The following is a 21,355-nucleotide window of genomic DNA, read 5'->3' on the forward strand; positions in this document are numbered from 1 at the left end:
CCGGGCACGGTGGGTGTGAGCGAGGGCTGCCGTCACCCACCATCTGTCTGTCTGTCCCTCGCCCCATGGCCAGACACCGCTGGGCGTCCCCCACCCTTGGAGGTGGCACGGGACCACTCTGGGCACCTGCAGGGTCCCACATGGCCCCGAATGTCCCCCGGGGATGAAGGGATGACACTGAGCAGCCATGGCCAGGGTGAGCCCCGGCTGTGCCCTGCTCTGCAGATGCCCTCTGCCAGCACCACTATTTTAGGGTGAAAGAAGTAAAAAACAGACAAAGGGTGCCCGGGTGGGCAGAGGGGTTTGGGGGGGGGGGCAGTGCAGGGCGAGATGAGTGGAGAGGTGACAACGGGCCTGAGCCCTGCGGATGCCGAGCAGAGCTGGTCCCCCTCTTCCCACTGCCACCCCCTCCCGCCCGGCCTTGCTGACTGGCCTGTGGCCCCACTGTCCCCCCAAAGCCAGCCGGGGCCCCCACCATGCTTTGGAGGTCAATGGAGCCCAGCCCCGGGCAGGTCCTCCCCATTGCTCCTCCTGCAGCCTCGGTGGTTCTGGGGGGGCTGGGGAAGGCCCCCCAGGTGCTGCCCCCACTCCCGTCTCCAGTCTCTGCAGCTTTTGGCTGTTCCTGCAGGTCCCGAAGCCCCAAGAACAAACGGAAAGAGAAAAACAAAGAGCGCAAGAGGTGAGGGGCCGGGATGGTGGGGGGGAGCAGGGCGGTGGGCCCCCCGCGTGCCCCCCCCGGTGTCTCAGCCTGCTCCTTGGCTGCCCTCTCCGCAGGTCCCGCAGCGAGTCCCCAGCCTGGCGCTCGCACCGGCGCAGCTCCTGCAGCTCCCACAGCGCCTCGCTCTCCTCCGACGACAGCGACTCCAAATCCCCCGGCAGGTAGGAGCAGCCCGGGACCCCTGTTCCCACCCCAGCTGGCCCCAGCCTCTGTTTTGGGGTCAGGGAGACAGGTGGCAGAGGTGTCCCCACGATGGGGACCTGTGGGGTAATGGAGGACAAGGAGGAAGGTGGCAGAGGTGTCCTAAGGATGGGGACCCTTATGGCATGGAGGGCAGGGAGATGGGTCACAGAGGTGTCCCCAGGATGGGAACCCTTGGGGGATGGAGGGCGAGGAGGCAGGTGGCAGAGGTGTCCCCATGATGGGGATCCTCAGAGGGATGGAGGGGAGCGGGACGGTACTGCAGCACCTCTGGGGGGGTTTGGGGATGTGGTGCCCAGACAGGGTTTCAATACTAGAGAAAGCACAGACCAGCGATTTTCAGCTTGTTTCTTGTTTCGGCAAAGCCTGCCCCGCCGTCTCAGCCCCGGCTTGCAGCCGGCAGCTCTGCTGGAGACGGGCGAAGGGCGATGCTGTGCCGGGCTCGGGGCAGGGGGTGCCGGCGGCTCACGGTGCCATGTCCCACAGGCTAAGCCCCAAGCGCCGGCAGGACGGCCCCAAGGGCAGCAGCGCCCGCTCCAGCCGCAGCCCGTCCTCCCCCTCGCCCCGCCGCTCGGCCTCGCCACACCAGAACGGGCACAAGGGCAGCGCCCAGAACGGCCGCCACAGCCACGGCGCCCCGCTCCTGGAGCCCTCGGATGTACGTAGGCTTTTCTTGGATCACCGTTCGCTTCCCTCCCCTCCTCCCTCCGCAGGACCCCCCACCCCAGCTCTCCTCTCTCCTCCTTCCCCGCTCGCTCGGCTCCCCCCTCGCCCAGCTAGGGCACACGGGGCCGGGGGGGGGATGTGGGGTGCAGGCTGCACCCCCCCCCAGCACCCATCAGTCTTCTGCTGGGTGCACGATCTCCCTGGGGGAGCCAGCCCATCACCTCGGGGCAGGTATCGGGGCAGGCAACAGGTCATCCACCCCCCCGCCCAAAGCCACATATCACTCTGCGGATGTCACCCCCCGGGGATGATGGCTTGGCAGGCCAGTGTCACCTGCCAGGGTCACCGCCGGGCTCAGCGTCTCCCTGGGAGTGGATTGAGCCCAGACAGTCAAGAAATGGGCAAAGCTGGAAAATTCTCGTTTCCCTGCCAGCCCCAACCCTCCCCAGCGCCAAGGTGCCAGCACCAGCACTCAGGACCCCAGCACCCAGTCTGGAGACTGGGGTTAGGCCAGGTTAGGGTTTGGTGCTGGGTGCTCAGATTTTAGGAACTCAGGGTCCCCATGGTGGGTGACATCGGTGCTAGGTGTCCCTGGCTCTGCCTTGGCACCCCAGGGGGTCCCGGTGAAGCCCAGAGGGCTGCTCCCACGCTGAGTGGGACAAAGCCAGAATCCAGTGGGACCAGCGGCCCAGCCCCAGTTTAACCAGTGCCGGGCTGGTGAGGAGCCTGCTGCAGCTAGTGGGGGGCTGGAGGCAGGGCTGAGCGAAGGCAGCACGCTGGGGAACCCGCTGATGGGGGGCACACACGTCCCTGCTCGCCCCAGGGGACTTTATTCACACAGGCAAGGTGCTGGAGGACGTTCCCGGGCTGGCAGCACCCAATGCTGCCACCCCAACACCTGCGGGGCCGGGAACACCCCGGAAAATGGGGCCAGGAGCCCCCACCCCATACTCATGCCCCTTTCTCCCTCCCTGGCTCCCCAGCCCAGGACCCAGCCCGCCCCCAGCAGCACCCAGCACCCTGCCCACCTCTTGGGGCACCTCTCTGCTTTCTTCTTTCCTGTGGTTTTGGCTGGGGTGTGGGGGGGGTTCGGGTGCCAAGCACCCATCAGGCGCCCGGCTCGCCCCGCTCTCCCCCTGCCCACCACCCCCAGCACCCAGCATCGCCCAGGCCGCCGAGCTCCCACGGCTCCCCGGCACCAGCGGGACTTTTCTCCAACAACTTTCTCTCTCTTTCTCTCTCTCTCTTCTTTCTCTCTCTGGTTTCTATTTTTTTTTTTTCTTTTTAATCCCATCTGTGTTTTTCTTTAGCCTCCCATTTGAAAAAAACCCAAACGGTAATATACACTTCCATTTCTTGCTCAGCAGAAGCAGGGACGAGGGGGAGGGAAGGGCAATGAAACGTGCTTTTTTTTTTTCCCCCTCCTTGTTTTAGTTTCCTTTCTCATGATTTCTTTTCTTTTCCCTCGTGATGTACAGAAATGCAAACGATATATATATCTCTCTCTTATTTTCCACCCCCGTTGTCGTCGTGTTGTTCTAGAATTTTTTGCTTTTGTGTGTGTTAATGTGGAGAAGAAAAAAAAAAAAAAAGCAGATGTGTTTTCTAAATATTTACGACCGCTGAACATTGTATTTCCATTTTCTATATTTTGAACAAGGAATTTAAAAGGGAAGAGAACCGAGCAGCTCTACACCGTAAAGGTAGCGGGCTCGCTTTGATAGCGTGGAGCGAAATGCCCTTTGCTTCCTTGAATTGGCTACTGCCCCATTGCCTCGGCTGGCGGCCGGATCCTGCTGCCATGCGGGTGCTTCCCCTCCACGGTTGCAGGATGAGGCCGATGGGTGCTGGGTTATCCCCCCCCCTCCAAGCCGAGCACCCCACAGCTATCCCGCATCCGACACGCTGGGCGAGCTCCTGGGTGCCCGCATCCTGCATCCCGGCAGGGCGGGCGCTGAGCATCCTCGGTACCCAGCCTCCTTCCTCCCCATCTCCTCCAGACCCTCCCAAAAGTGCCGGACTCAGCCTGTTCCCCCGGGCGAGCCGTGTCCCCCCCAGCACCCCCAGAGCCCCCGGGGCGCTGCACGGCGTGTCCTTCCCTTTTAAATACCCGGTCCCGTCTCCATCCATCCCTGCTGCCTTCCCCAGCCTTCCTCCTGGGTCTCTCCTCCTCCTCCTCCTCGCCCACACACACCCTCCGGCCCCTCTTTCTCGCCGGTTTTCTTTGGGCCGACACAACCCAACAACCCTCGCCGTGTCCCACCTCCATCCATCGCCCTCCCTGCATGTTATCCGGGACTTTGCCATGTTATATAGCGACTTTTTAAGACCGAAACGCAGCCGGGTTACAGACACCAGCCAGAAAAAGCCCCCGCCGCCGCCCCGCTCGGTGGCCGGCCACAACTTTTCCATTTAAAAAAAAAGAAAAATTAAAAAAAAAAAAAAAGTTAATGAGACCAATTTTAAAATAATTAAGAAAAATCGAAGCAAAGCAAACGGGATTAGCCGAGGGGTCTGGATCGCCGTACTAAAGAGTCCTTGTCTTTTTCCCATTCTGCCCTCCAAATGTGGAGATTATTGTTTTCTTTTTTTATTATCGCATTCCTGTCACTGCCAATTGCGAAGGTAGGTATTTCGTCCACCTCTGCACGTTCACTTCTGCAGATGAGCCTGTTGAAAAGCACCGTAGCTTGATTTAATGTTATTTTCTCTTTCTGACTTTCTCTTTCTTTCTTGCTCTCCTTCTCTGTCTTTCTTTCATTTTGTCTCTTTTTGGTGGCTATATATAATTTTTTTTGATTTGTATGGTTTTCCCCAGTTAGCTGCAAAGCCATGCTCTTCTCTTACGTTCTTTATTTCTATTTTTTTGCCCTGTCCATGTAAGATTTTTTTCTTTCTTCCTCCCTTTTCTCTTCCCCATCTCCTTGTGCCGTCGGTAGAATGCATTTCTGTGTCTTTCAGCCCTCCGACTTTGTGTTCGTTTCCATCCAGGGGCCGAGCACGGCTGCTCCGTTTGAGTCCCCCCCCTTAGGGGACGGATAACGAAGGCGAACATAATTAGCAAGAAATAGGGGCAGCGGCCAGAGCCCACGGGTGGGAGCGGCAGCAGATCCTGGGCACAGGGGGTTTTGGGGTGGATGGATGGGGCAAGAAAGGAGAAATTTGGGGAGATGTGTGGGTTTAGCCCCTCCTCGGGCCATGATGGGAAACACCCCCCCCCCCCCCCCGCCAACCCAGGGAAAATATTGGGGAGCTGCAATGGGGAAAGGTTGAAATCTTCCTCTGTGGAGAGAGGCAGGTCCGGAGCATCGCGGTCCCCGAGGGGCAGGGGACGGTGTCCCAACCCCGGCCGTCCCATCCCTGCAAGCCCCTGGAGTGCGTTTTCCCTTTTGGGCCAGGCCTTTGCCGATTTGGATTTATTTGGGATGCTCTTCCTTTCGTTGCCTTCCTGCACGCCTGGGCAGGAGACCCCTCCGCCCCCGGGGTTTGGGTGGGAACCCCGCAGCCCCAGCCTGCGGCGCGGCCGGCCGGCGCCAAAATGCCGCCCTGGGAAAGAGGAAATCCCTCTCTTTCTCTCTTCTTCTTCCTCTTTGTCTTCTTCATCTTCTCTGCTTTTATTTTGCTCTGCCCGGACGTGGGGGCTGGGCATGGGCTCAGCTGACCCCCCCTCCCCGGGCTGCTGCATCCCCTCGGAGGGGGTCCGTGTCCCCCAGCTCTGGCAGGGCGGTTTGTGCGCTGGGCAGGGCTGGCCGTCGCCGCCAGCCTTCCCCCTCGCTGGAGCGATTGCAACAGCAACAGATTTTAACACACACCCCCCACACACCCCCACACCCCATTTTGGCTCCAGCTCGCTGGTCTGCGGCTGGAGGGGTTGGCTTATCCGCGGGGACAAGGAGGTGATGGGGGACATGCACCGGTGGGGTGCGGAGCGGCTTGTGGAACCCCCCCTCGCCTCGGGATGCTCAGGGACATGGTGGCCTCACGTCCGTTTCGCAGCAGCATCGTGGTGGTCCCACGCCGGCGCCTTGTCGCTTCTCTTTTGGGGGAGAAACGCGGCATTTAGGAGGTGGCAGGGCGGGCGGATTGAACCTCGTCCTCTGGGATTAACTGACTGGGCACGTTTGGGGTGAAGGCCCGGCAGGGAATTGGGGTCACCGGCCCCCAGCTTACCCCCCGGGCGTGGTGACACAATCCCGGCAGCACCCCAATCCCCCTGAACCCTGCTAGATCCCCTCGGCTGGGCTCAGCGCCGCCCTGCCCAGGATTTACCCCTCCAGGGATGCTCAGGGACCCTCGCAGGGCTGCGGCTGGGGGGAGGAGACCCCCAAAGCCCCTCGAGCCGGGGTTTGCCGGCTGGGTCGGGGCGGGCAGTGCAGGAGCCGTTTCCACCCATCTTTTTGGTCTAGCAGAGTTTGCAAAGATGGGAGGGGGGAAAAAAACCAAACCCAGGCAGCGTCTGCGGCTCGGCGGAGCTCCGATATTTGAGAGCCGCTGCGTGCTGGACCCTGGGGCCGGGCAAAATCCCCCCAAGCTCTCGGTGAGAGCCCGGCACGGGGCCTTGGCCGCGGCGGTGGCCCAGGGTTTCCCCCACCCCGTAGGAGAAGTGAGTTGGTTTGTTTTATTTCTCCTCTCTCTGGCTCTGTCTCTGTCTCTCCTCCTTCTCTCGCTCTTTCTTTCTCTCTTGCATTTTTGTGAATCTAATGATGCACTTATATTGCCCCGCTTTTCCCTTCTCTTCATACCTTACCTACTAAAGGAGGAAATGCCACTTTTTTGGTAAGTGGATGTTAACCAAGAGGGACTTAAAAAAAAAAAAAAAAAGCATATAATGGAAAAAAAAAAAAAAGGAAGCAGAAAGCAAAGTCTGTGTTGAGTGCTGATGAGGACTTAGCAGTTCCCTGCAGAGTCACAGCTAACAGCTCAATGCGTGTCCCAGGAAGAGCTCAGAGACATTCGTTTATCTCAGTAACGAGGACATTTGTGAAGTTTTGCTTTGTTTTGTTTCTTTTTTTTTTATTATTATTTTATTTGGATGGGTTTTCTTCTTTCTTTTTTTGGTTTCTTTTTGCCTTCTCACCCCTGGCCCCCCACCTCCCTGCCTTGCCCTACATTGTCGCTCTGTGCTGTCCTCCTCGTTTCTTGATTTGTTTTAAGCCGAAAGCCGTACCATCTATAAAAACTACACTTAGCTGAACATATATCTCTCTATATATGTGCATGCCTCTGTGTGAGCAGACCCCCCGTCACCTCTTTGGTTGGACCCCTTCCCCTCAGCTCAGTCTGATTTATTCTCCCTCCCCTCCCCACCTTCCCTCCTCTCATCTTTTCTTTTTTCCCCCATTTTCCTCCCTTCGTTTGGGTTTTACCCCCCTTTTCCCTTCCCCTCTCTTGGTCGGGGTGGGCGGGCGCCAGGGTTTGCTTTATCCCTGCTCCAGGTGTTTTCGGGAGGGGTTGTTTCTTTCCCTTCGAGCTCTCCCTCCCCGACGACTTGGGAGTTTCTTGGATTTTTTTTTTTTTTTTTTTTTTGCTCCCATCCCACCCCTTCCTTTGTTTGTTTGGTTGGTTTTTTTAAATTTTAATTTTAGTTATTTCTTTTGGCGTTTTGCATGCGGAGGTTTGCATGACCCACGTTGTTGAGGGCGAGAGGAAGGTGCAGGGTAGCGTCTGTGTAGCCTGCCTTATGCGATGTGCGTTGACGTTGTGAACCGCGCCACCAGCCCGGCGCCCCCCATTAAAATCCCATTTTTCCTTCTTTCTTCTCTTCTTCCCCCCCCCTTCTGCCTTTTCCCCTCCCTTTCTCTCTCTCTCTCCCCCCTTGCCAGAGGCCGGCCTCGGCGTCCCCCTCTCCTCGGGCTCATGGCAGGACGGAGCCGCCGTCCCCCCGCACCCGGGGGGGCCGACACGGTGCCCGCAGCCCCCGGTCGCCCACGCCGGAGCGGGCCAAGCACGGCCACCGGCATCGCTCCCGCAGCGCCTCGCCGCCGCCCCGCCATCGCGGCCAGAGCAAGGGACGGCCCCCGGCCCCCCGGGAGCCCCTGCCGCCGCCGGTCAGCCCCGCCGGCTACAGCAGCGACTCAGAGGGCTCGGCGGGCTCCCACCCCTACCACCCGCCGCTCGGCCCCGACAGGAACCACGGCGCCCACGCCAAGAAGTAAGGGGGTCCCCGGGATGGGGGTCCTGGCAGGAGATGGGAGGTGGTCTCTGATATTGGGGGTGCAGCTCCATGCGGGCACCCCGGTTCCATCCGGGCAAAGCTCTGAGGGCCAAGCTGGGGACCAGGGTGGGGTTGGGATGCTCGAGGGATGGGGATGGGATGGGGATGGGATGGGGATGGAGGGACAGGGATGGGGATGGGGATGGGATGGGGATGGGGATGGGGATGGGAATGGGGATGGGGATGGGGATGGGGATGGAGGGACAGGGATGGGGATGGGGATGGGGATGGGGATGGGGATGGGGATGGGGATGGGGATGGGGATGGGATGGGGATGGGGATGGGGATGGGATGGGGATGGGAATGGGGATGGGGATGGGGATGGGGATGGAGGGACAGGGATGGGGATGGGGATGGGGATGGGGATGGGGATGGGATGGGATGGGGATGGAGGGACAGGGATGGGGATGGGGATGGGATGGGGATGGGGATGGGAATGGGGATGGGGATGGGGATGGGGATGGAGGGACAGGGATGGGGATGGGGATGGGGATGGGGATGGGGATGGGGATGGAGGGACAGGGATGGGGATGGGGATGGGGATGGGGATGGGGATGGGATGGGATGGGGATGGAGGGACAGGGATGGGGATGGGGATGGGATGGGGATGGGGATGGGAATGGGGATGGGGATGGGGATGGAGGGACAGAGCCGGGGCTGGGGATAGGGAAGAGGCGCAGTGAGTCAATGGCACAGACTGTGGGAAGGGTGGACCCCGCAAGGGATTATCCCTGCACGAGGGGCAGTGCCTGGATGGCTGCATGGGATTACAGCATCCTGCAGGGTGCAGGATCCCAAGCGGGTGGGCACCCCATGCTTTATAATCAGGGATGCAGCCCAGCCAAAAATTATGGTCATATCGATGCGCCTGCTGCTCCCCCATGGGAACTGGGGTCCCGGCTCCTGTGGGAGCTGGGCCACGGCGGGCGAGATGCCAGGAGGTGCTGGGGTCTGCCTTCACAGGGTGAAGGAGAGGCACCACCGGGGCCGGCCCAACAGCAGCTCGGAGTCGTCGGCCAAGCACTCCCGGCATGCCTCGGAGCGGAGGAAGAGCCCGTCGCCCAGCCCTGGTCAGCGCAGCAGCTCCTGGAGCTCCAGCGGCTCCCTCTCCAAGTCCCGTTCCCGCTCCCGGGAGAAGAGAGCAGGACGCAGCCGCTCCCGCTCGCCCTCGCCGAAAAAGCCCGCCAGCAGGTCAGCCCCTGGGGGGGACGGTTCATGGTGGGGGGGTGCAGGTCCAGCAATGAGCTCAGAGAGCATCTGCAGCTCAGGGTGGTCCCGGCTCCCCCGGGGCTCGGGGAGGGGGTTACAGGGCATTGCTGTCCCTGGTGGCACTGGAAGCAGCAGCCCGGGCTGTCCCTGCATCCCAGCCGGGACCCCAGACCGCACCCCTGACACTCTTCCTCCTCCTCCTCGTGGTGTAGAGAGAAGGACAACGAGCCCCGAACACGCCACAGTGACCCCGATCCTGCCCGCGCCCGGCGCCGCTCCAGGAGCTACTCCCCCATCAGGAAGAGGAGACGTGACTCCCCCAGCTTCATGGAGCCCAGGAGGATCACGAGGTGGGTCCCAGCACACAGCGAAGCCTCGGCTGTGGACACTGGTACGGCCCGGGGCTGAGCTCTGCCGTCAGCCGTGAAGGACACGTGGGTGGCTGGGTGGGTGGATGGATGGATGCATGGATGGATGGATGGATGGACAGATGGATGGTTGGGTGGTTGAGTGGATGGACAGACGGATGGATGGATGGATGGATGGTTGAGTGGATGGACAGACGGATGGATGGATGGATGGATGGATGGATGGACGGACAGATGGATGGATGGATGGTTGGGCGGGTGGATGAACAGATGGATGGATGGATGGATGGTTGGGTGGTTGGGTGGGTTGACAGACAGATGGATGAATGGACGGATGGTTGGGTGGATGAACAGATGGATAGATGGATGGATGGATGGATGGAGGGACAGACAGATGGACAAATGGATAAGCAGCTCTGTGGATGGATAGATAACCCTGAGGATGACCAGCTGGGCAAATCAGCTGGCCCAGACAGACGGATAACCAGACTGCCTCCAATAGTACAACCTTGTCATCTCTTCCTATTTTGAGGCATGAAAATAGGAATTGATTTTAATCCCTGTGTGCATATTCCAGCAAGACGTACAGCTGGGAGTGTGTATCTCCCCTGCCCTCCAAAAGCCGGTTTCTCCTCCCTGAGATCCTATTGACAAAGGATCCTGGGCTGTAAGACAGGCAATATTTAGTGCCAGACGAAACACTGTGTGCATATATAGTACCTCGTTAGCATGCAGCACTGGCGGCGGTACCAGCGGCGAGCTGAGATTACCTCGTTCCTGACCTATTTGTCTCTCCTGCTATCAGCCGGGAGATCGGGGCTGTGGGGCAGAGGCTGGGTTTTCGGAAATCAGCTCTGGCTCGCTGCGGGAGGGTTTTTATTTTGCCTGGGCTGGACTGAAGATGTAAGGAAGGAGGACAGGAGAAATACTGCTCAGCCGGTGGGTCAGAGCTCCCTGCAGCCCTCCCCGATGGATGCCCTGTAGAGGACACGGGCTGGGAAAGCTGCTCCTGGCCCAGAGGAGGGTTTCCCAGCCCGGGTACCACCGGCTGCTTCTGCATCCCTCCCTCTCCATGCCTGAGCTGGGTTTTGCTGGGATGTGCCCAGGAGGGTGGCAGGGCCCAGCTGGAGGACACAGTCCACGGTCCCCGCGGGGATTGTGACCCCCCCATCCCTGTCACCCAGCCCTGGGATGGATGGGGACGGCAGACCCAGCTCTGCTTGGAGCGGAGCCATTTCTGCGGGGCTTGGAGGGTGCTGTGGGGAGGGGGCAGCCGGGGGAACACCCCCCAGCCCTGCTCACCTGCCCCGTAGCCCAGCGAGAAGCCCCAGGGCCTTTCCCTGCCCTCCTGCCCTGTCCCCCGTCCCCGTCACCCCTGGCCACCCTGGGGTCCATCACCGTGTTGTCCTGCCTCAGTGATGCCAACTTCTCCTTTTCCATTTCATCCCAAGGTCCCTCTTGGAGAGCATCGCCGCCAGCCTGGCTCCCAGGGTAACCTCCCCCCTTCCTCCTCCTCCTCCTCCTCTTCCTCCTCCTCCTCTCTCTCCCGGCCCCCCCGTGTCTCCTCACACGCTGGGATGCCCTCGGCACCCAGCCACCTCCGGGCCGTGCCTGTGTCTCTCTTGGGTCCCACTAACACCGGGCCGGGAGAAGGGGGCAAGGGGTCGGCTCCTGCACCGGCTCCAGATGTCGCTGCCCCCTCTGTCCCCCCATCCCCACTGCCTCCGTGCTCCCCACATCCCTCCTCATCCTCAGGCGCCGGCGGGCCTCAGCTCACCTCCTGCTAATCCTGAACGTCTCTTTTTTCAGCAGCTTTCAGTCTTTGGTGTCTGGGAAACACAAAAGCCACATTAACCTGCTCACTTTCTGCCCTCGCCGCTGCCTAATCCAGGACTAACACCCCGGGGGGGGCTGGGGAGGAGGATGGGGACGGAGGGGGGGGGTGATGCCAGGCAGCCGCATCCTGACACCCCGTAGCCCTGCGGGGATGCTCAGCCGTGTGGGGGAGCTGGTGCCGGTCCCCCCTCCCTGAGCTGCCTCGGGGCGGGGGGGGGGGGGCCTGACTCAGTTTCCCTTTTCCATTTGCAGCGCTCGCAAGCGTCCCATCCCCTACTACCGCCCCAGCCCCTCGTCCTCCAGCTCGCTGAGCACCTACTCCTACAGCCGCAGCCGCAGCCGCAGCTACGACAGCTACAGCACCAGCCGCAGCCGCAGCCGGACTCGCAGCCCCCCCAGCCGCTCCCGCAGCCCCAGCCGCAGCCCCAGCTACAACAGCCGCAGCAGCTCGGAGAGCGCCGGCTTCTGAGCCCCCCCCGGCACCCAGCCGCAGCCCCCCGCCATCCCGGCTGTGCCCCCCTCTCCGATGCCACCTGTGCCCCCAGAAGGGACGGGGACCACCGGGGAGGTGGAAAAGAGCCGGGGGCTGCTGAGGATGGACCTGGCCGAAGGGGAAAGCGGGGGCCAAAAACTTCAATGGGTCCTTGCATCGCCCTGGGAGGGGGCGATTCCCCCCCCCAGGGTGTTTTTGGGGTCGGGATGGGGTGGGGGAGGATATCTTCTTATTTCTGCGAGCGCTGGGGTGGGGCGGGACGGGGTGGGAGAGCACAGAGCGAGGGAACAAATTGCTCAGCAGAGACCTCGGGGCGAGTGGGTGGGGGTGGCTGGGGACCCCCTGGGAGCCCCCCCCGTGCTTTTTGGGTTGGTTTGACTTTTTTAACACAAGTGTATCCTTGGGGGGGGTGGGGGGCAGGAGGGGGCTTCTCCAGCCTGGGCTTGGCCAGAGGAGGTGATGGCAGCCAGGGGTGACCCCCAGTTTTCCCCCGGCAGAGGAGTCACCGTGTCCCCATGCTGTCCCCGGGGACAGGGCCACCACAAACTGGTTTGGGCCCCCCCCAGACTCAAGCACATGCCGAGCCATGGATGAACAAAAGCCGTCAGCACCCACAAGTCTCTTCCTGAGCGGGGAGGTCTGGGGGGGCCACCCCTGCGGGCTATGGCTGCTTGTCCCGGCTCAGGAGCCGGCCCTGGCACCCATCCATCTCACCCAATTTCGGGGGGATGCAGCCGTCACCCCCAGGAGGAGGGAGCTGCGGGGCCAAGGGCTGGGCTGGCGATTTTTCCGCCCCTGGGGCCACATCCAGCCATGCTTCGGCATGTCGTACCCTGCCTTTGGGGCCGAGTGGCAGCTTTTTAAATTTAATTACAGAAAGAGGCAGGAGGGTCCCGGGCTTTGCTGGCAGCCCTGCTTTTGCAGGACTTTGCTGATTTTCCAAAAAAAAAAAAAAAAAAAAAAAAAAAAAAAAAAAAAAAAGCCCCCCTGGGCACCCAGGTCAGTCCTGGCCCCCCGGGGCTGTTGGTGTTTGATCCTCGCAGCCCCGCGTTTTCCAGCCGGCTGGAGCAGGACGATGGGGATGAGCCTCCCTGGGCGAGGGAGCAGCTGCCCGGATTAACCCGCTGCCCTCGGATGAAAAGCCGGGCTTTGGCATTCCCACTTGACACTGGTTTCCAGCCAGCCGGGCTCGGGGGGGGGGGTGTGGGTGATCCCCTGGACTCCAGCTCGGCTGGTAACGCGACAGCCTCGTTAACCAGCAGCCTGATGAACCGGCGGTCCCGGGAGGGCAGAGATGCGAGCGGAGGGGCACGCCGGGGTTGTTTCCCAAACCCTACGTGTCGAGGAACCAGGCTCAGCCACGGGCTGAGGATTCACCAGCCCTTGGAGAAACATCTCCAGGAGCTGGGCCGTGCCGGGTGCCAGCCCCTGGGTATCCCACCCACCCCCTGCTCTGCTGGCAAAGCCACTGGTCACCCTCTGCGGGGCCCAGCCAAGCAGAGCCCTTAGAAACGGGGTGAACAGGTAAGGAGGAGCCGTGCTCGAGGCTCTCCGTGGCTCAGCTTGTCCCCACGTGCCAGCCCTGGGCAGGACGGCAGCTCCGGATGTGACCCTGGCAGGAGGGGACGAAGGGTCCTGCTCCCCCCTGACCCTGGAGGGGGGGTGAAGCACATGAATGCCCCCAGCATCCCTACGAACCCCCGAGCCACGCTCTGAAAACCATCCCACCCCTCTCCGGCCGCTGCCGCAGCAGCCCCCGAGCACCCTGGGGCCCCCATCCCCCCATCGCCCCCCGGGGAAGCTCAGACTGCCCGCAGGAACCCCAAAACTCTGCTGGGAGAGTGGGGGGGGAGTCCCCTGAAAAACATCTGAATTCAGGCCACCGGCGGGGGGGGGTATTTTGCCAGTGGCCACAGCCCCCAGCCCTGCAGCCCCCCGGGGCCACGGCTCCCGAAAGCCCGAGACCCGACTGCAGCGCCGGCGCAGACAAGCCAGCACATCAGGGAAAAATTCCAGTCTTCCTCTTTTACAGTCTCTGTCTCCTGCCGCGGAGGGAGCTAACTGGAACAAATACTCTGTAGAAATACTTCAGTATTTTCCTCTCGCGCGTGCGCTCTCTCTTTTTTTCTGGGTTGTGAGTACAGCTGTAGATTCAGTGAGCTGGTTCAATTATAATAAAATATACAGTATATATTGTAAATGACTCTGCCGGGCACGGAGCGGTTTCTTCACGGGGGAGCAGCAGGACGGGGTTAACCTGCTCCCTCTGTGCAGGCTCAGTCTCTCATCCGCCTCCCCACAGACCCATCCCCGTCCTCCCCTGCCCTCTGTCTCCAGCCACCCATGGCTCCATCCTCCTTGGCGCATGGGTCCCCGGCTCCGTGCAGAGCAGTGCTGGGCACCCGTCGTGTGCCTGATCCCCCAGAGCATCCTGCTGCGGGGGGGGGGAGGGCGGGAAGGGGGGGAGACGGACCCTCTGGGGAGGCCTTGCTGCTGGAGCAGAGGTTTCCCCTTGCATCCTTCCCATCTCCCTGCAACCTTCCTGTCTCCCTGCAGCCCTCCCTGCATCCCCCTCATCCCTCCCTGCATCTCTCCCACCCCTCCCTGCATCCCTGCATCCTCCTCATCCCTCCCACCCCTCCCTGCATCCCTCCCCGCATCCCTCCCATCCCTCCCCACATCCCTCCCATCGCTCCCATCCCTCCCTGCATCCCTCCCACCACCCCCCCAATTCCCTCCCTGCATCCCTGCATCCCTGCATCCCTCCCCACATCCCTCCCACCACCCCCCCAATTCCCTCCCTGCATCCCTGCATCCCTCCCTGCATCCCTCCCACTTCCCCGCATCCGTTCCATCCCCTCGCCTCCGCAGTCCCTGCAGCACCTTGCACCCCCCCGTCCCCCCGCTTTCCCCAGGCTCCCCTCCAGCCTGCGCCAGCCCCCGCAGGATGCGGCCCTGCGCCTCCAGCCCCCGCGGGGCTCGGCTGCCTGCAGCCCTTTCCCAACGCCGGTGCAGCACCAAGGCTGGGCTCTGCCCCACGCAAAGGGGTTTGGCAGGGGCCAGCAGGGTGCTGGCACCCACTGCCGCCGTGGGTGGGGGGACACCTCCCCCCCCCAAATCTCCTGCTGTGGCATCCACACACCCGCCCCCCCCCCCCCCCCCCCCCGTGTCCCCATGGGTAGGGCTCCCCGGGGTCACACATCCCTGCAGTGAGCGTGTCAGGTCTCAGCTACCACCCATCTCCTGGCGCTGCTGACACGTTTCTTCAAAGCAGGGCAGCCTAGAGCTCAGCCCCGGGAGGCACATCCCACCATGGTGCCTCTGTCCCCCAAAAACTGGCAGAGGGGTATGGGGCAGAGGGGATGGGGTCCCAGGGGCTGCCAGGCTGGGGAAACAGCCCTTCCCGGGGCTCGGGGGCCTGGGGTCTGCCCCCAAACTGGAATCCCTTCCCGGGTGCCAGGATGGCGTCACTGGAGAGACAAAGGACCAAGGGAAGGAGCCGCCTCTCCCACCCCAAAAGGGTCCTTCCCCCTCCAGCGCCCCCCCCCCCGGCCCCATGGGCTGTATCGGCCCCCTGGCCCCCCCCAGCCCCCACGAGGTCCCATCAGCCCCCATCAGCCCCGTGGGGTCCCACTGGCCCCCATCGACCCCCATCAGCCCCACAGGCCCCCCATGCCCCCACCCCCAGGGGCTGGAGCAGCCTCACCCCAACTTGGTGCTGGGGGTTCCCCACTGCGGTGTCGAGCCCTGGGGCCACGGAGGTGCCAGGAGTTGGGGGGGGGGGGGGGCGAGGGGCTCCAGAAGCTTCTGGCTGCGGGGTGACGCAGCAGGCGTGGGGCTGCCCCTCCACTGACTCACGCCCCCCCGCCCCCGGGGTGCTGGCCCAGCCCCAGCCCCCTCCCCATGCGCGTCCCTGGGATGGTTTTACGGGCAAGCAAGGAGGCTGGGAGCAGGTCCAAGGGCCATCCATCACTCCCAACCAGCCAAACCTCCCGCAGCGAGCAGCAGACAGACGTTTCCCTGGCGGGGGGGACCCGGGGGGGGCTGCCAGCTCCATCCTCGTGCCGCCCACCCAATGCGGCTGCGTGCGGTCGCCCCAGTGCCGGGAAAGTTTCTCGTCCCTTCCCTGGGCCCTGCCGCAATTTCCATTAATAGCCAGCTGAGCCGCCCGGCTAAAAATAACCACCAGCCCTCTTCATAAGTCGTCGCCGGCCGCCCCCCCCGGCAGCCCCGCGCACCATGGCCGAACGCCGCGTCCCCTTCACCTTCCTGCGCAGCCCCAGCTGGGACCCCTTCCGCGACTGGTACCATGGCAGCCGCCTCTTCGACCAGTCCTTTGGGATGCCCCACATCCCCGAGGATTGGTACAAGTGGCCGAGCGGCACCGCCTGGCCGGGATATTTCCGTCTTCTGCCCCGGGAGAGCGCGCTGATGCCAGCCCCCGGCTCGCCCTACGGGCAGGCGCTGAGCCGCCAGCTCAGCAGCGGCATCTCCGAGATCCGCCAGACCGCCGACAGCTGGAAGGTCACCTTGGACGTCAACCACTTCGCGCCCGAGGAGCTGGTGGTCAAGACCAAGGATAATATCGTGGAGATAACCGGTGGGTGCTGGGGACGGGGGGGTCTGTGGGGTGGGTGCTGGGCTGATGGGGGGAGAAAGGGTGAAAAGGGAAAGCAGGGCGGAATAAGTGATGGGAAGGGAGGGAAGGGGGAGCAAAAGGAGGAGATGGAGAGGACGGGAGGGGAGGGGAGGGAAAAGGGAAGGGGAAAAACCAAAGAGGAAGGCCCAGCATCACGAGCTCAGTCTCGGGGTGCATTCACACCACTGGTGTTGCACAGGGGGCAGACCCCCCCATCCCCATCCCTCGCTGCTCTCCCAGCCAGGACATGGGGAGGGACCCCCCGGCTGAGAGCCACAGAGGGGCCTGGGGGGTGACCGTGGGGTGTCACAAGCCCCGCAGCCCCCCGTGCTCCCCCGCAGTGCCCTGGGCAGCTCAGCCAGGGACGCCATGACGCAGCCCAGACCCGCGGCACGAGGCCAGCAGCGTGCTTCGTGCCCGGCGAGGGGGGCGGTCCGCACGGCACGGGGGCAATTCCCCAAGCCAGCGAGATTTGGGGGTGCAGCCCCAGGGAGAGGGGGGTGCTCAGCCTCCAGCCCCGCCGGGCTGGGCAGCCAAAACGAGGGCTCTGGGACCAGCCAGCAGTGATCTGGTCCCCTCGGCCACCGCCGGCTCCTGGCACTGCACCTTGCTCCCCTTGAATTTGGGGGATACTCCCAGAGGGGCCCCGCTGCCCCTGGCCCCCCCCAGTTGTTCCAGGCTGGTATTAAGGCAAAGAAAACCAGGACAGGCAGGATCAGCCCTGCCCCGGCGCTGGGTCTCTGCCCCCCCAGCCACCCCCTTCCAACCATCCCGGGGTTTTTTTTTTTCCTTCCAGGCAAACACGAGGAGAAGCAGGATGAACACGGCTTCATCTCGAGGTGCTTCACCCGAAAATACACGTAAGTACCAAGGAGGAGGGGAGATGGGATCCTGGCAGCCCCCCCTCCCCGATGTCTGTGGAGACCTCTGCCCACATCCCCTCCAGCACCCACCGGGCAAACCGGGGATGCTGCTCACCCAAACTGGGAGCGGGGAAAGGCAGCAATTTGGGGCTGAGCATCTGACACCGGTCACAGCATCGCACCCGCTGCGGTGCAGGGTGGGGCGGTGGGCGCCGCAGCCCTCACCCCCCTTTTCCCCCCCCGCAGCCTCCCCCCCGGCGTCGAAGCCACGGCTGTGCGGTCCTCGCTGTCCCCCGACGGCATGCTCACGGTGGAGGCGCCGCTGCCCAAGCCGGCCATCCAGTCTGCCGAAATCACCATCCCCGTCACTGTGGAGAGTCAAGCCAAGGAGCCGGCCAAGAAGTAGGCGGCAGCGAGGAGGAGGAGGAGGAAGAGAAGCCGCCGCCACTGCCCCCCCCCCGAGGTGCATCCTCACACTCACCCCCACTCACACCCCCCCTTTTTATTGTCTATTTTGTACTCGCCCGGTCACCGAGTGCCTTGAATAAATGTGAAGGAATCAATAGAATCAGCCAAAATAAAAAGTGGTGAAAGAAAGCCGTCCCGGTGCCCTGCGTCTGTCCCGCGGGACCCCCTTGGCTGTGCCGCGCCGAGGGAACCGCACCGCAGGCACCGGCTCCCCGCTCCGGCAGGGCTGGACCAGAGCACCAGGATGGGGTTGCCTGGGGCCACTGTGGCCAGCAGGAGGGCCACCGAGACCTGCTCAGCATCCTGGGCTCAGCATCCCAGGTCTTCTCATCCCAAATGTCCCTGTCCTGCATGTCCCACATCCCAGGTCTCCTACACCTCAGCTCTCCAGGTCCCGGTCTCCAGCAGCCCATGTCTTTACATCCCAGGTCTCCAAAATCTCTGGTCTCCACATGCCAGGTCTCCCACATCCCAGGCTCAGCATCCCAGTTTTCCACATCCTGGATCTCTGACATGCCAGGTCTCCAAAATTCTGGGTCTCAACACCCCAGGTCTCCAACATCCCATGTGCCTGACATCCTGGGGCTCTCGCATGCCTGGTCTCCATCACTCTGGGTGTCCACATTCTGGGTCTCAACGTCCTGGGTCCCCTAAATCCAAGGTCTCTCAGATCCCAGATCTCAGTGTCCTGGGCCTCACCGTCCCTGGTCTCCACAGCTCTGGGTCTCACCATCCCGGATCTGGACATTTTGGGTCTCAACACCCCAGTGTCACCATCCCGTCTCTACGACCCTGAAGAACAAGCACAGACACCCCCCCGGGTCACAAGGGAGCCCGAGGGCAAACAGGGGCTCCTGCTCTGGCCAGGAGACACCCCCGTCCCTGGGAGCGTGGCCCCTCCAGCCCCAACCCTGGCCCCCCCCAGGCCCCCTTCCTTTCACCCCATTGCCACGGGCTGGACAGGCTGGAGGGGCTCAGCTCAGGGGCTGCAGCCACGCTGGGGGGCTGGACGTGGGGGGGCGGGTCGTGGCCCCATGCCTTTGGGCCCCAGCTGGCCCCGTGCCCCCCGCAGCCCCGCGCCCCCGGGCAGGACCGGCCCTACATGGCCGAGCCCGGGGCTGTGGCTGCGATGTTCCCGCTCCGACAAATCCCACTAATCCCCCCTGAGTCATCCCGGAGGCAGACGGTGACCTGGGAGGAATCCCGCAGCTGCGAGGCCCCTCTCTGAGCCTGGGGGGGCTGTGTGTGCCCCCCGAGCCCCTTCTCCCTGAGCCCCAGCCCCTCCGCCCCAGCAGCCTCAGGTGCAATGAGTTTGGCAGGTCTCAGACACGATGCCCAGGATGGAGCCAGGATCGGGGGGTGTGTGTGTGGGGGGGGTGTGTGTGTGTGTGTGTGTGTGTGTGTGAGATGCGTGTGCTTGGGGGCTCCCCTGTGCGTGTGTGTGTCATTTTGGGGGTGGGTGGCCACGGCAACCAGAGTGATGGAGACGGTTGCCATAGTGAGCAGCAGCCGCTGGCAGCCCAACCTGGGAAGGGGGGGGTGAACACCAACCACCCTGCCCGGCCCTGCAGCACCTGGAGCGGGGGCTCAGTGCAATGAGTTGGGCAGGTCTCATGCCTCCTGGGGGGCTCCAGCATTAGGGAAGGGGAGGGAGAAGGGCTGGGGGTGCCAGGCGGGGGCTGTCCCCCCCTCCCCAGCCCCTCTGCGTGTTTCTGTGCTGCCCCAGGCACTGCACTGCAGCACCCAGCCCTGCGCACGCAAAACACCCCATTTTAGGGCTAAATCCTGCCCGCTAAGCGGTGAGGAGGGTCCTGCCCACCGGCTCGTGGCCTTTCCTTCTCTCTGCCCCTCCAGCACATCTCTGGGGGACACTGACACACTCACCCCCACACCCCCATTTCCCCCTCCACGTGGGGAAACCGAGACCCCATCAGCGAGGGGAGGAGGGGGTCAGGATGGGGCCAGGATGGGGCCAAGCCGGGCTCAGGAGGGCGCTGGGCCAGGCTCAGCTGGGCAGGATCAGTCCAGCTTTCACAACACCCCCGAGCAGCACAGCGGCCATGGGCCCGAGTTGTCAGCCCAAGCATGTCACCAAGGGGAGAAGCCCCCCGAGGGGCATCCCCGGCCCCCTGCCCTCTCCTGTGGCCATGCCGGAGCTGGGGGGGGCCATGGGTGCTGCACAGGGCAGAGCCCACAGCCCCTCTCGCCTCCCAAAAAGCCACCCCAGCCTTACAAGAGGGAGGGTGTCAGCATCCAACAGTGCTGGGATGGGGTGCTCCCTGAGCATGTCCCCCCCAACCTGGGGGGGCTCGGTGAGCCCCCAGCCCCTCCTTGCCATCACCTGGGGGTTGTTCCCAGCCCCTTCTCCAGGGTGTGTGTGTGGGGGGGGGGTGCGTGTGTGTGCGCAGCACTCCCCTGGGCTCCCTCGCAGGGCACGAGTCAAGGCGCAGTTTCGGTTTATGGTTTCCAAGGGAGGGGAGTATTTTTACAGCGTGACTCACGGCGTGCGGCTTCGAGTGGAAAAAACATCAGGGAGGGAGGGAGGGAGGGAGGGAGGTCCATCCATCCGTCCACCCACCCACAAGCACCCAGGGACCTTCCCCACAGCTCACCCAGCCCGGGAGGGCGTTCGCCTCTGCCCCAGGAGGGCTGGAAGCCTGGTGAACCATGAACCCGCGGGATGGAGAGCACGGCCGCTCGGCTTCCCCTGCGCTGGCGGAAGGGAGCAGGGCTCCGGGGAGCAGGGAGCAGGGCTCCGGGGAGCAGGGAGCAGGGCTCCGGGGAGCGGGACGAGGCTGTTTACTCCCGGCCTCCGCTGCCTGCCCCGGCTCCTGAGCCCCGATAGCGAGGGGGAGCCCCCAACCCACCCCACAGAGCCCCCCCAGAAACTCAACACAGGCGATAACAATTAAGCAGCGCTGACGTCAGATCTGTAAGTTTATTTGCTCAATGTACGACGGCTACATAATGACTCACATTCATGATATTCCATCACTGAGGAAAAACTGCTAAGAATGGTCCGTGTGTGAAATAATTCCTTACAGAAACACGGAGTTGGAAAAATAATCACTGATTAGACCTTAAAAATAGTTCACTGCATAACATGACAAAAAGCACAAACAAAGGCTCATTCAAAGAACACAGTCATTGTTCTCCTACACTGTAATAGTTATAATTTCACCATGACGAACACCAGACATTAAGATTAAGCTAACACTGGTGTTTTCTTTTGCTTTTTTTTTTTCCTTTTTAAAAACAAAATCATATATAATTGCATGTCACTATAGCAACATCCATAACAGATCAGTTTGTTACGATCACTATTTGGTAGAGCAAACTTTACCCCCAAAAGAAAAAAATAAATTAAAAAACTTTAAAAAATTTTTGAAGACTATTTTGTCATAGGAATACATAACATCTACAGTATAAGTTAATAAATTTCAAGCTACTGTATAGAAATACGACACTAGCATGCACAATATTGTATCAATAGAGTAATGGAGCAGTAATCATTTCACTGGAGAGACAGTATCATAGGCAAGTGCATCTCTTAAAAAAAACAAAAGAAACCATTCAAGCTGCTTAAAAATCAAGTCCCTGACCCCCATTCCGTTTTTAGCCCTCTTGTGCCATCTCTCCTGCAGAAGTTTCCTAAAGCAGCCAGAGCAAAAGCTGAAAAG

General features: G+C 62.0%; 2 protein-coding genes across 2 annotated transcripts in view; both read left to right on the top strand.

The window, feature by feature from the left end:
- The window catches only part of SRRM3 (serine/arginine repetitive matrix 3), a 29,100-nt gene extending 17,283 nt beyond the window's left edge, over positions 1 to 11,817 (top strand). The window contains exons 9-15 of the mRNA XM_075771332.1: positions 629 to 679; positions 775 to 879; positions 1,406 to 1,577; positions 7,408 to 7,736; positions 8,763 to 8,990; positions 9,221 to 9,358; positions 11,465 to 11,817. Coding sequence (XP_075627447.1) covers positions 629 to 679; positions 775 to 879; positions 1,406 to 1,577; positions 7,408 to 7,736; positions 8,763 to 8,990; positions 9,221 to 9,358; positions 11,465 to 11,681 — 1,240 coding nt within the window. The 3' untranslated portion in view covers positions 11,682 to 11,817. The remainder of the gene's footprint in view (positions 1 to 628; positions 680 to 774; positions 880 to 1,405; positions 1,578 to 7,407; positions 7,737 to 8,762; positions 8,991 to 9,220; positions 9,359 to 11,464) is intronic.
- Positions 11,818 to 15,843: 4,026 nt separating this feature from the next.
- On the top strand, positions 15,844 to 17,804 carry HSPB1 (heat shock protein family B (small) member 1). Its single transcript, XM_075771545.1, has 3 exons — positions 15,844 to 16,305; positions 17,141 to 17,204; positions 17,454 to 17,804. Exons 1-3 carry the CDS (start codon positions 15,945 to 15,947, stop codon positions 17,611 to 17,613), a joined length of 585 nt encoding a protein of 194 aa, XP_075627660.1. The 5' UTR covers positions 15,844 to 15,944; the 3' UTR covers positions 17,614 to 17,804.
- Positions 17,805 to 21,355: the final 3,551 nt, after the last annotated feature.

This window comes from Balearica regulorum, chromosome 19 (genome assembly GCF_011004875.1).
Source record: "Balearica regulorum gibbericeps isolate bBalReg1 chromosome 19, bBalReg1.pri, whole genome shotgun sequence".
NCBI classification, from domain to species: domain Eukaryota; kingdom Metazoa; phylum Chordata; class Aves; order Gruiformes; family Gruidae; genus Balearica; species Balearica regulorum.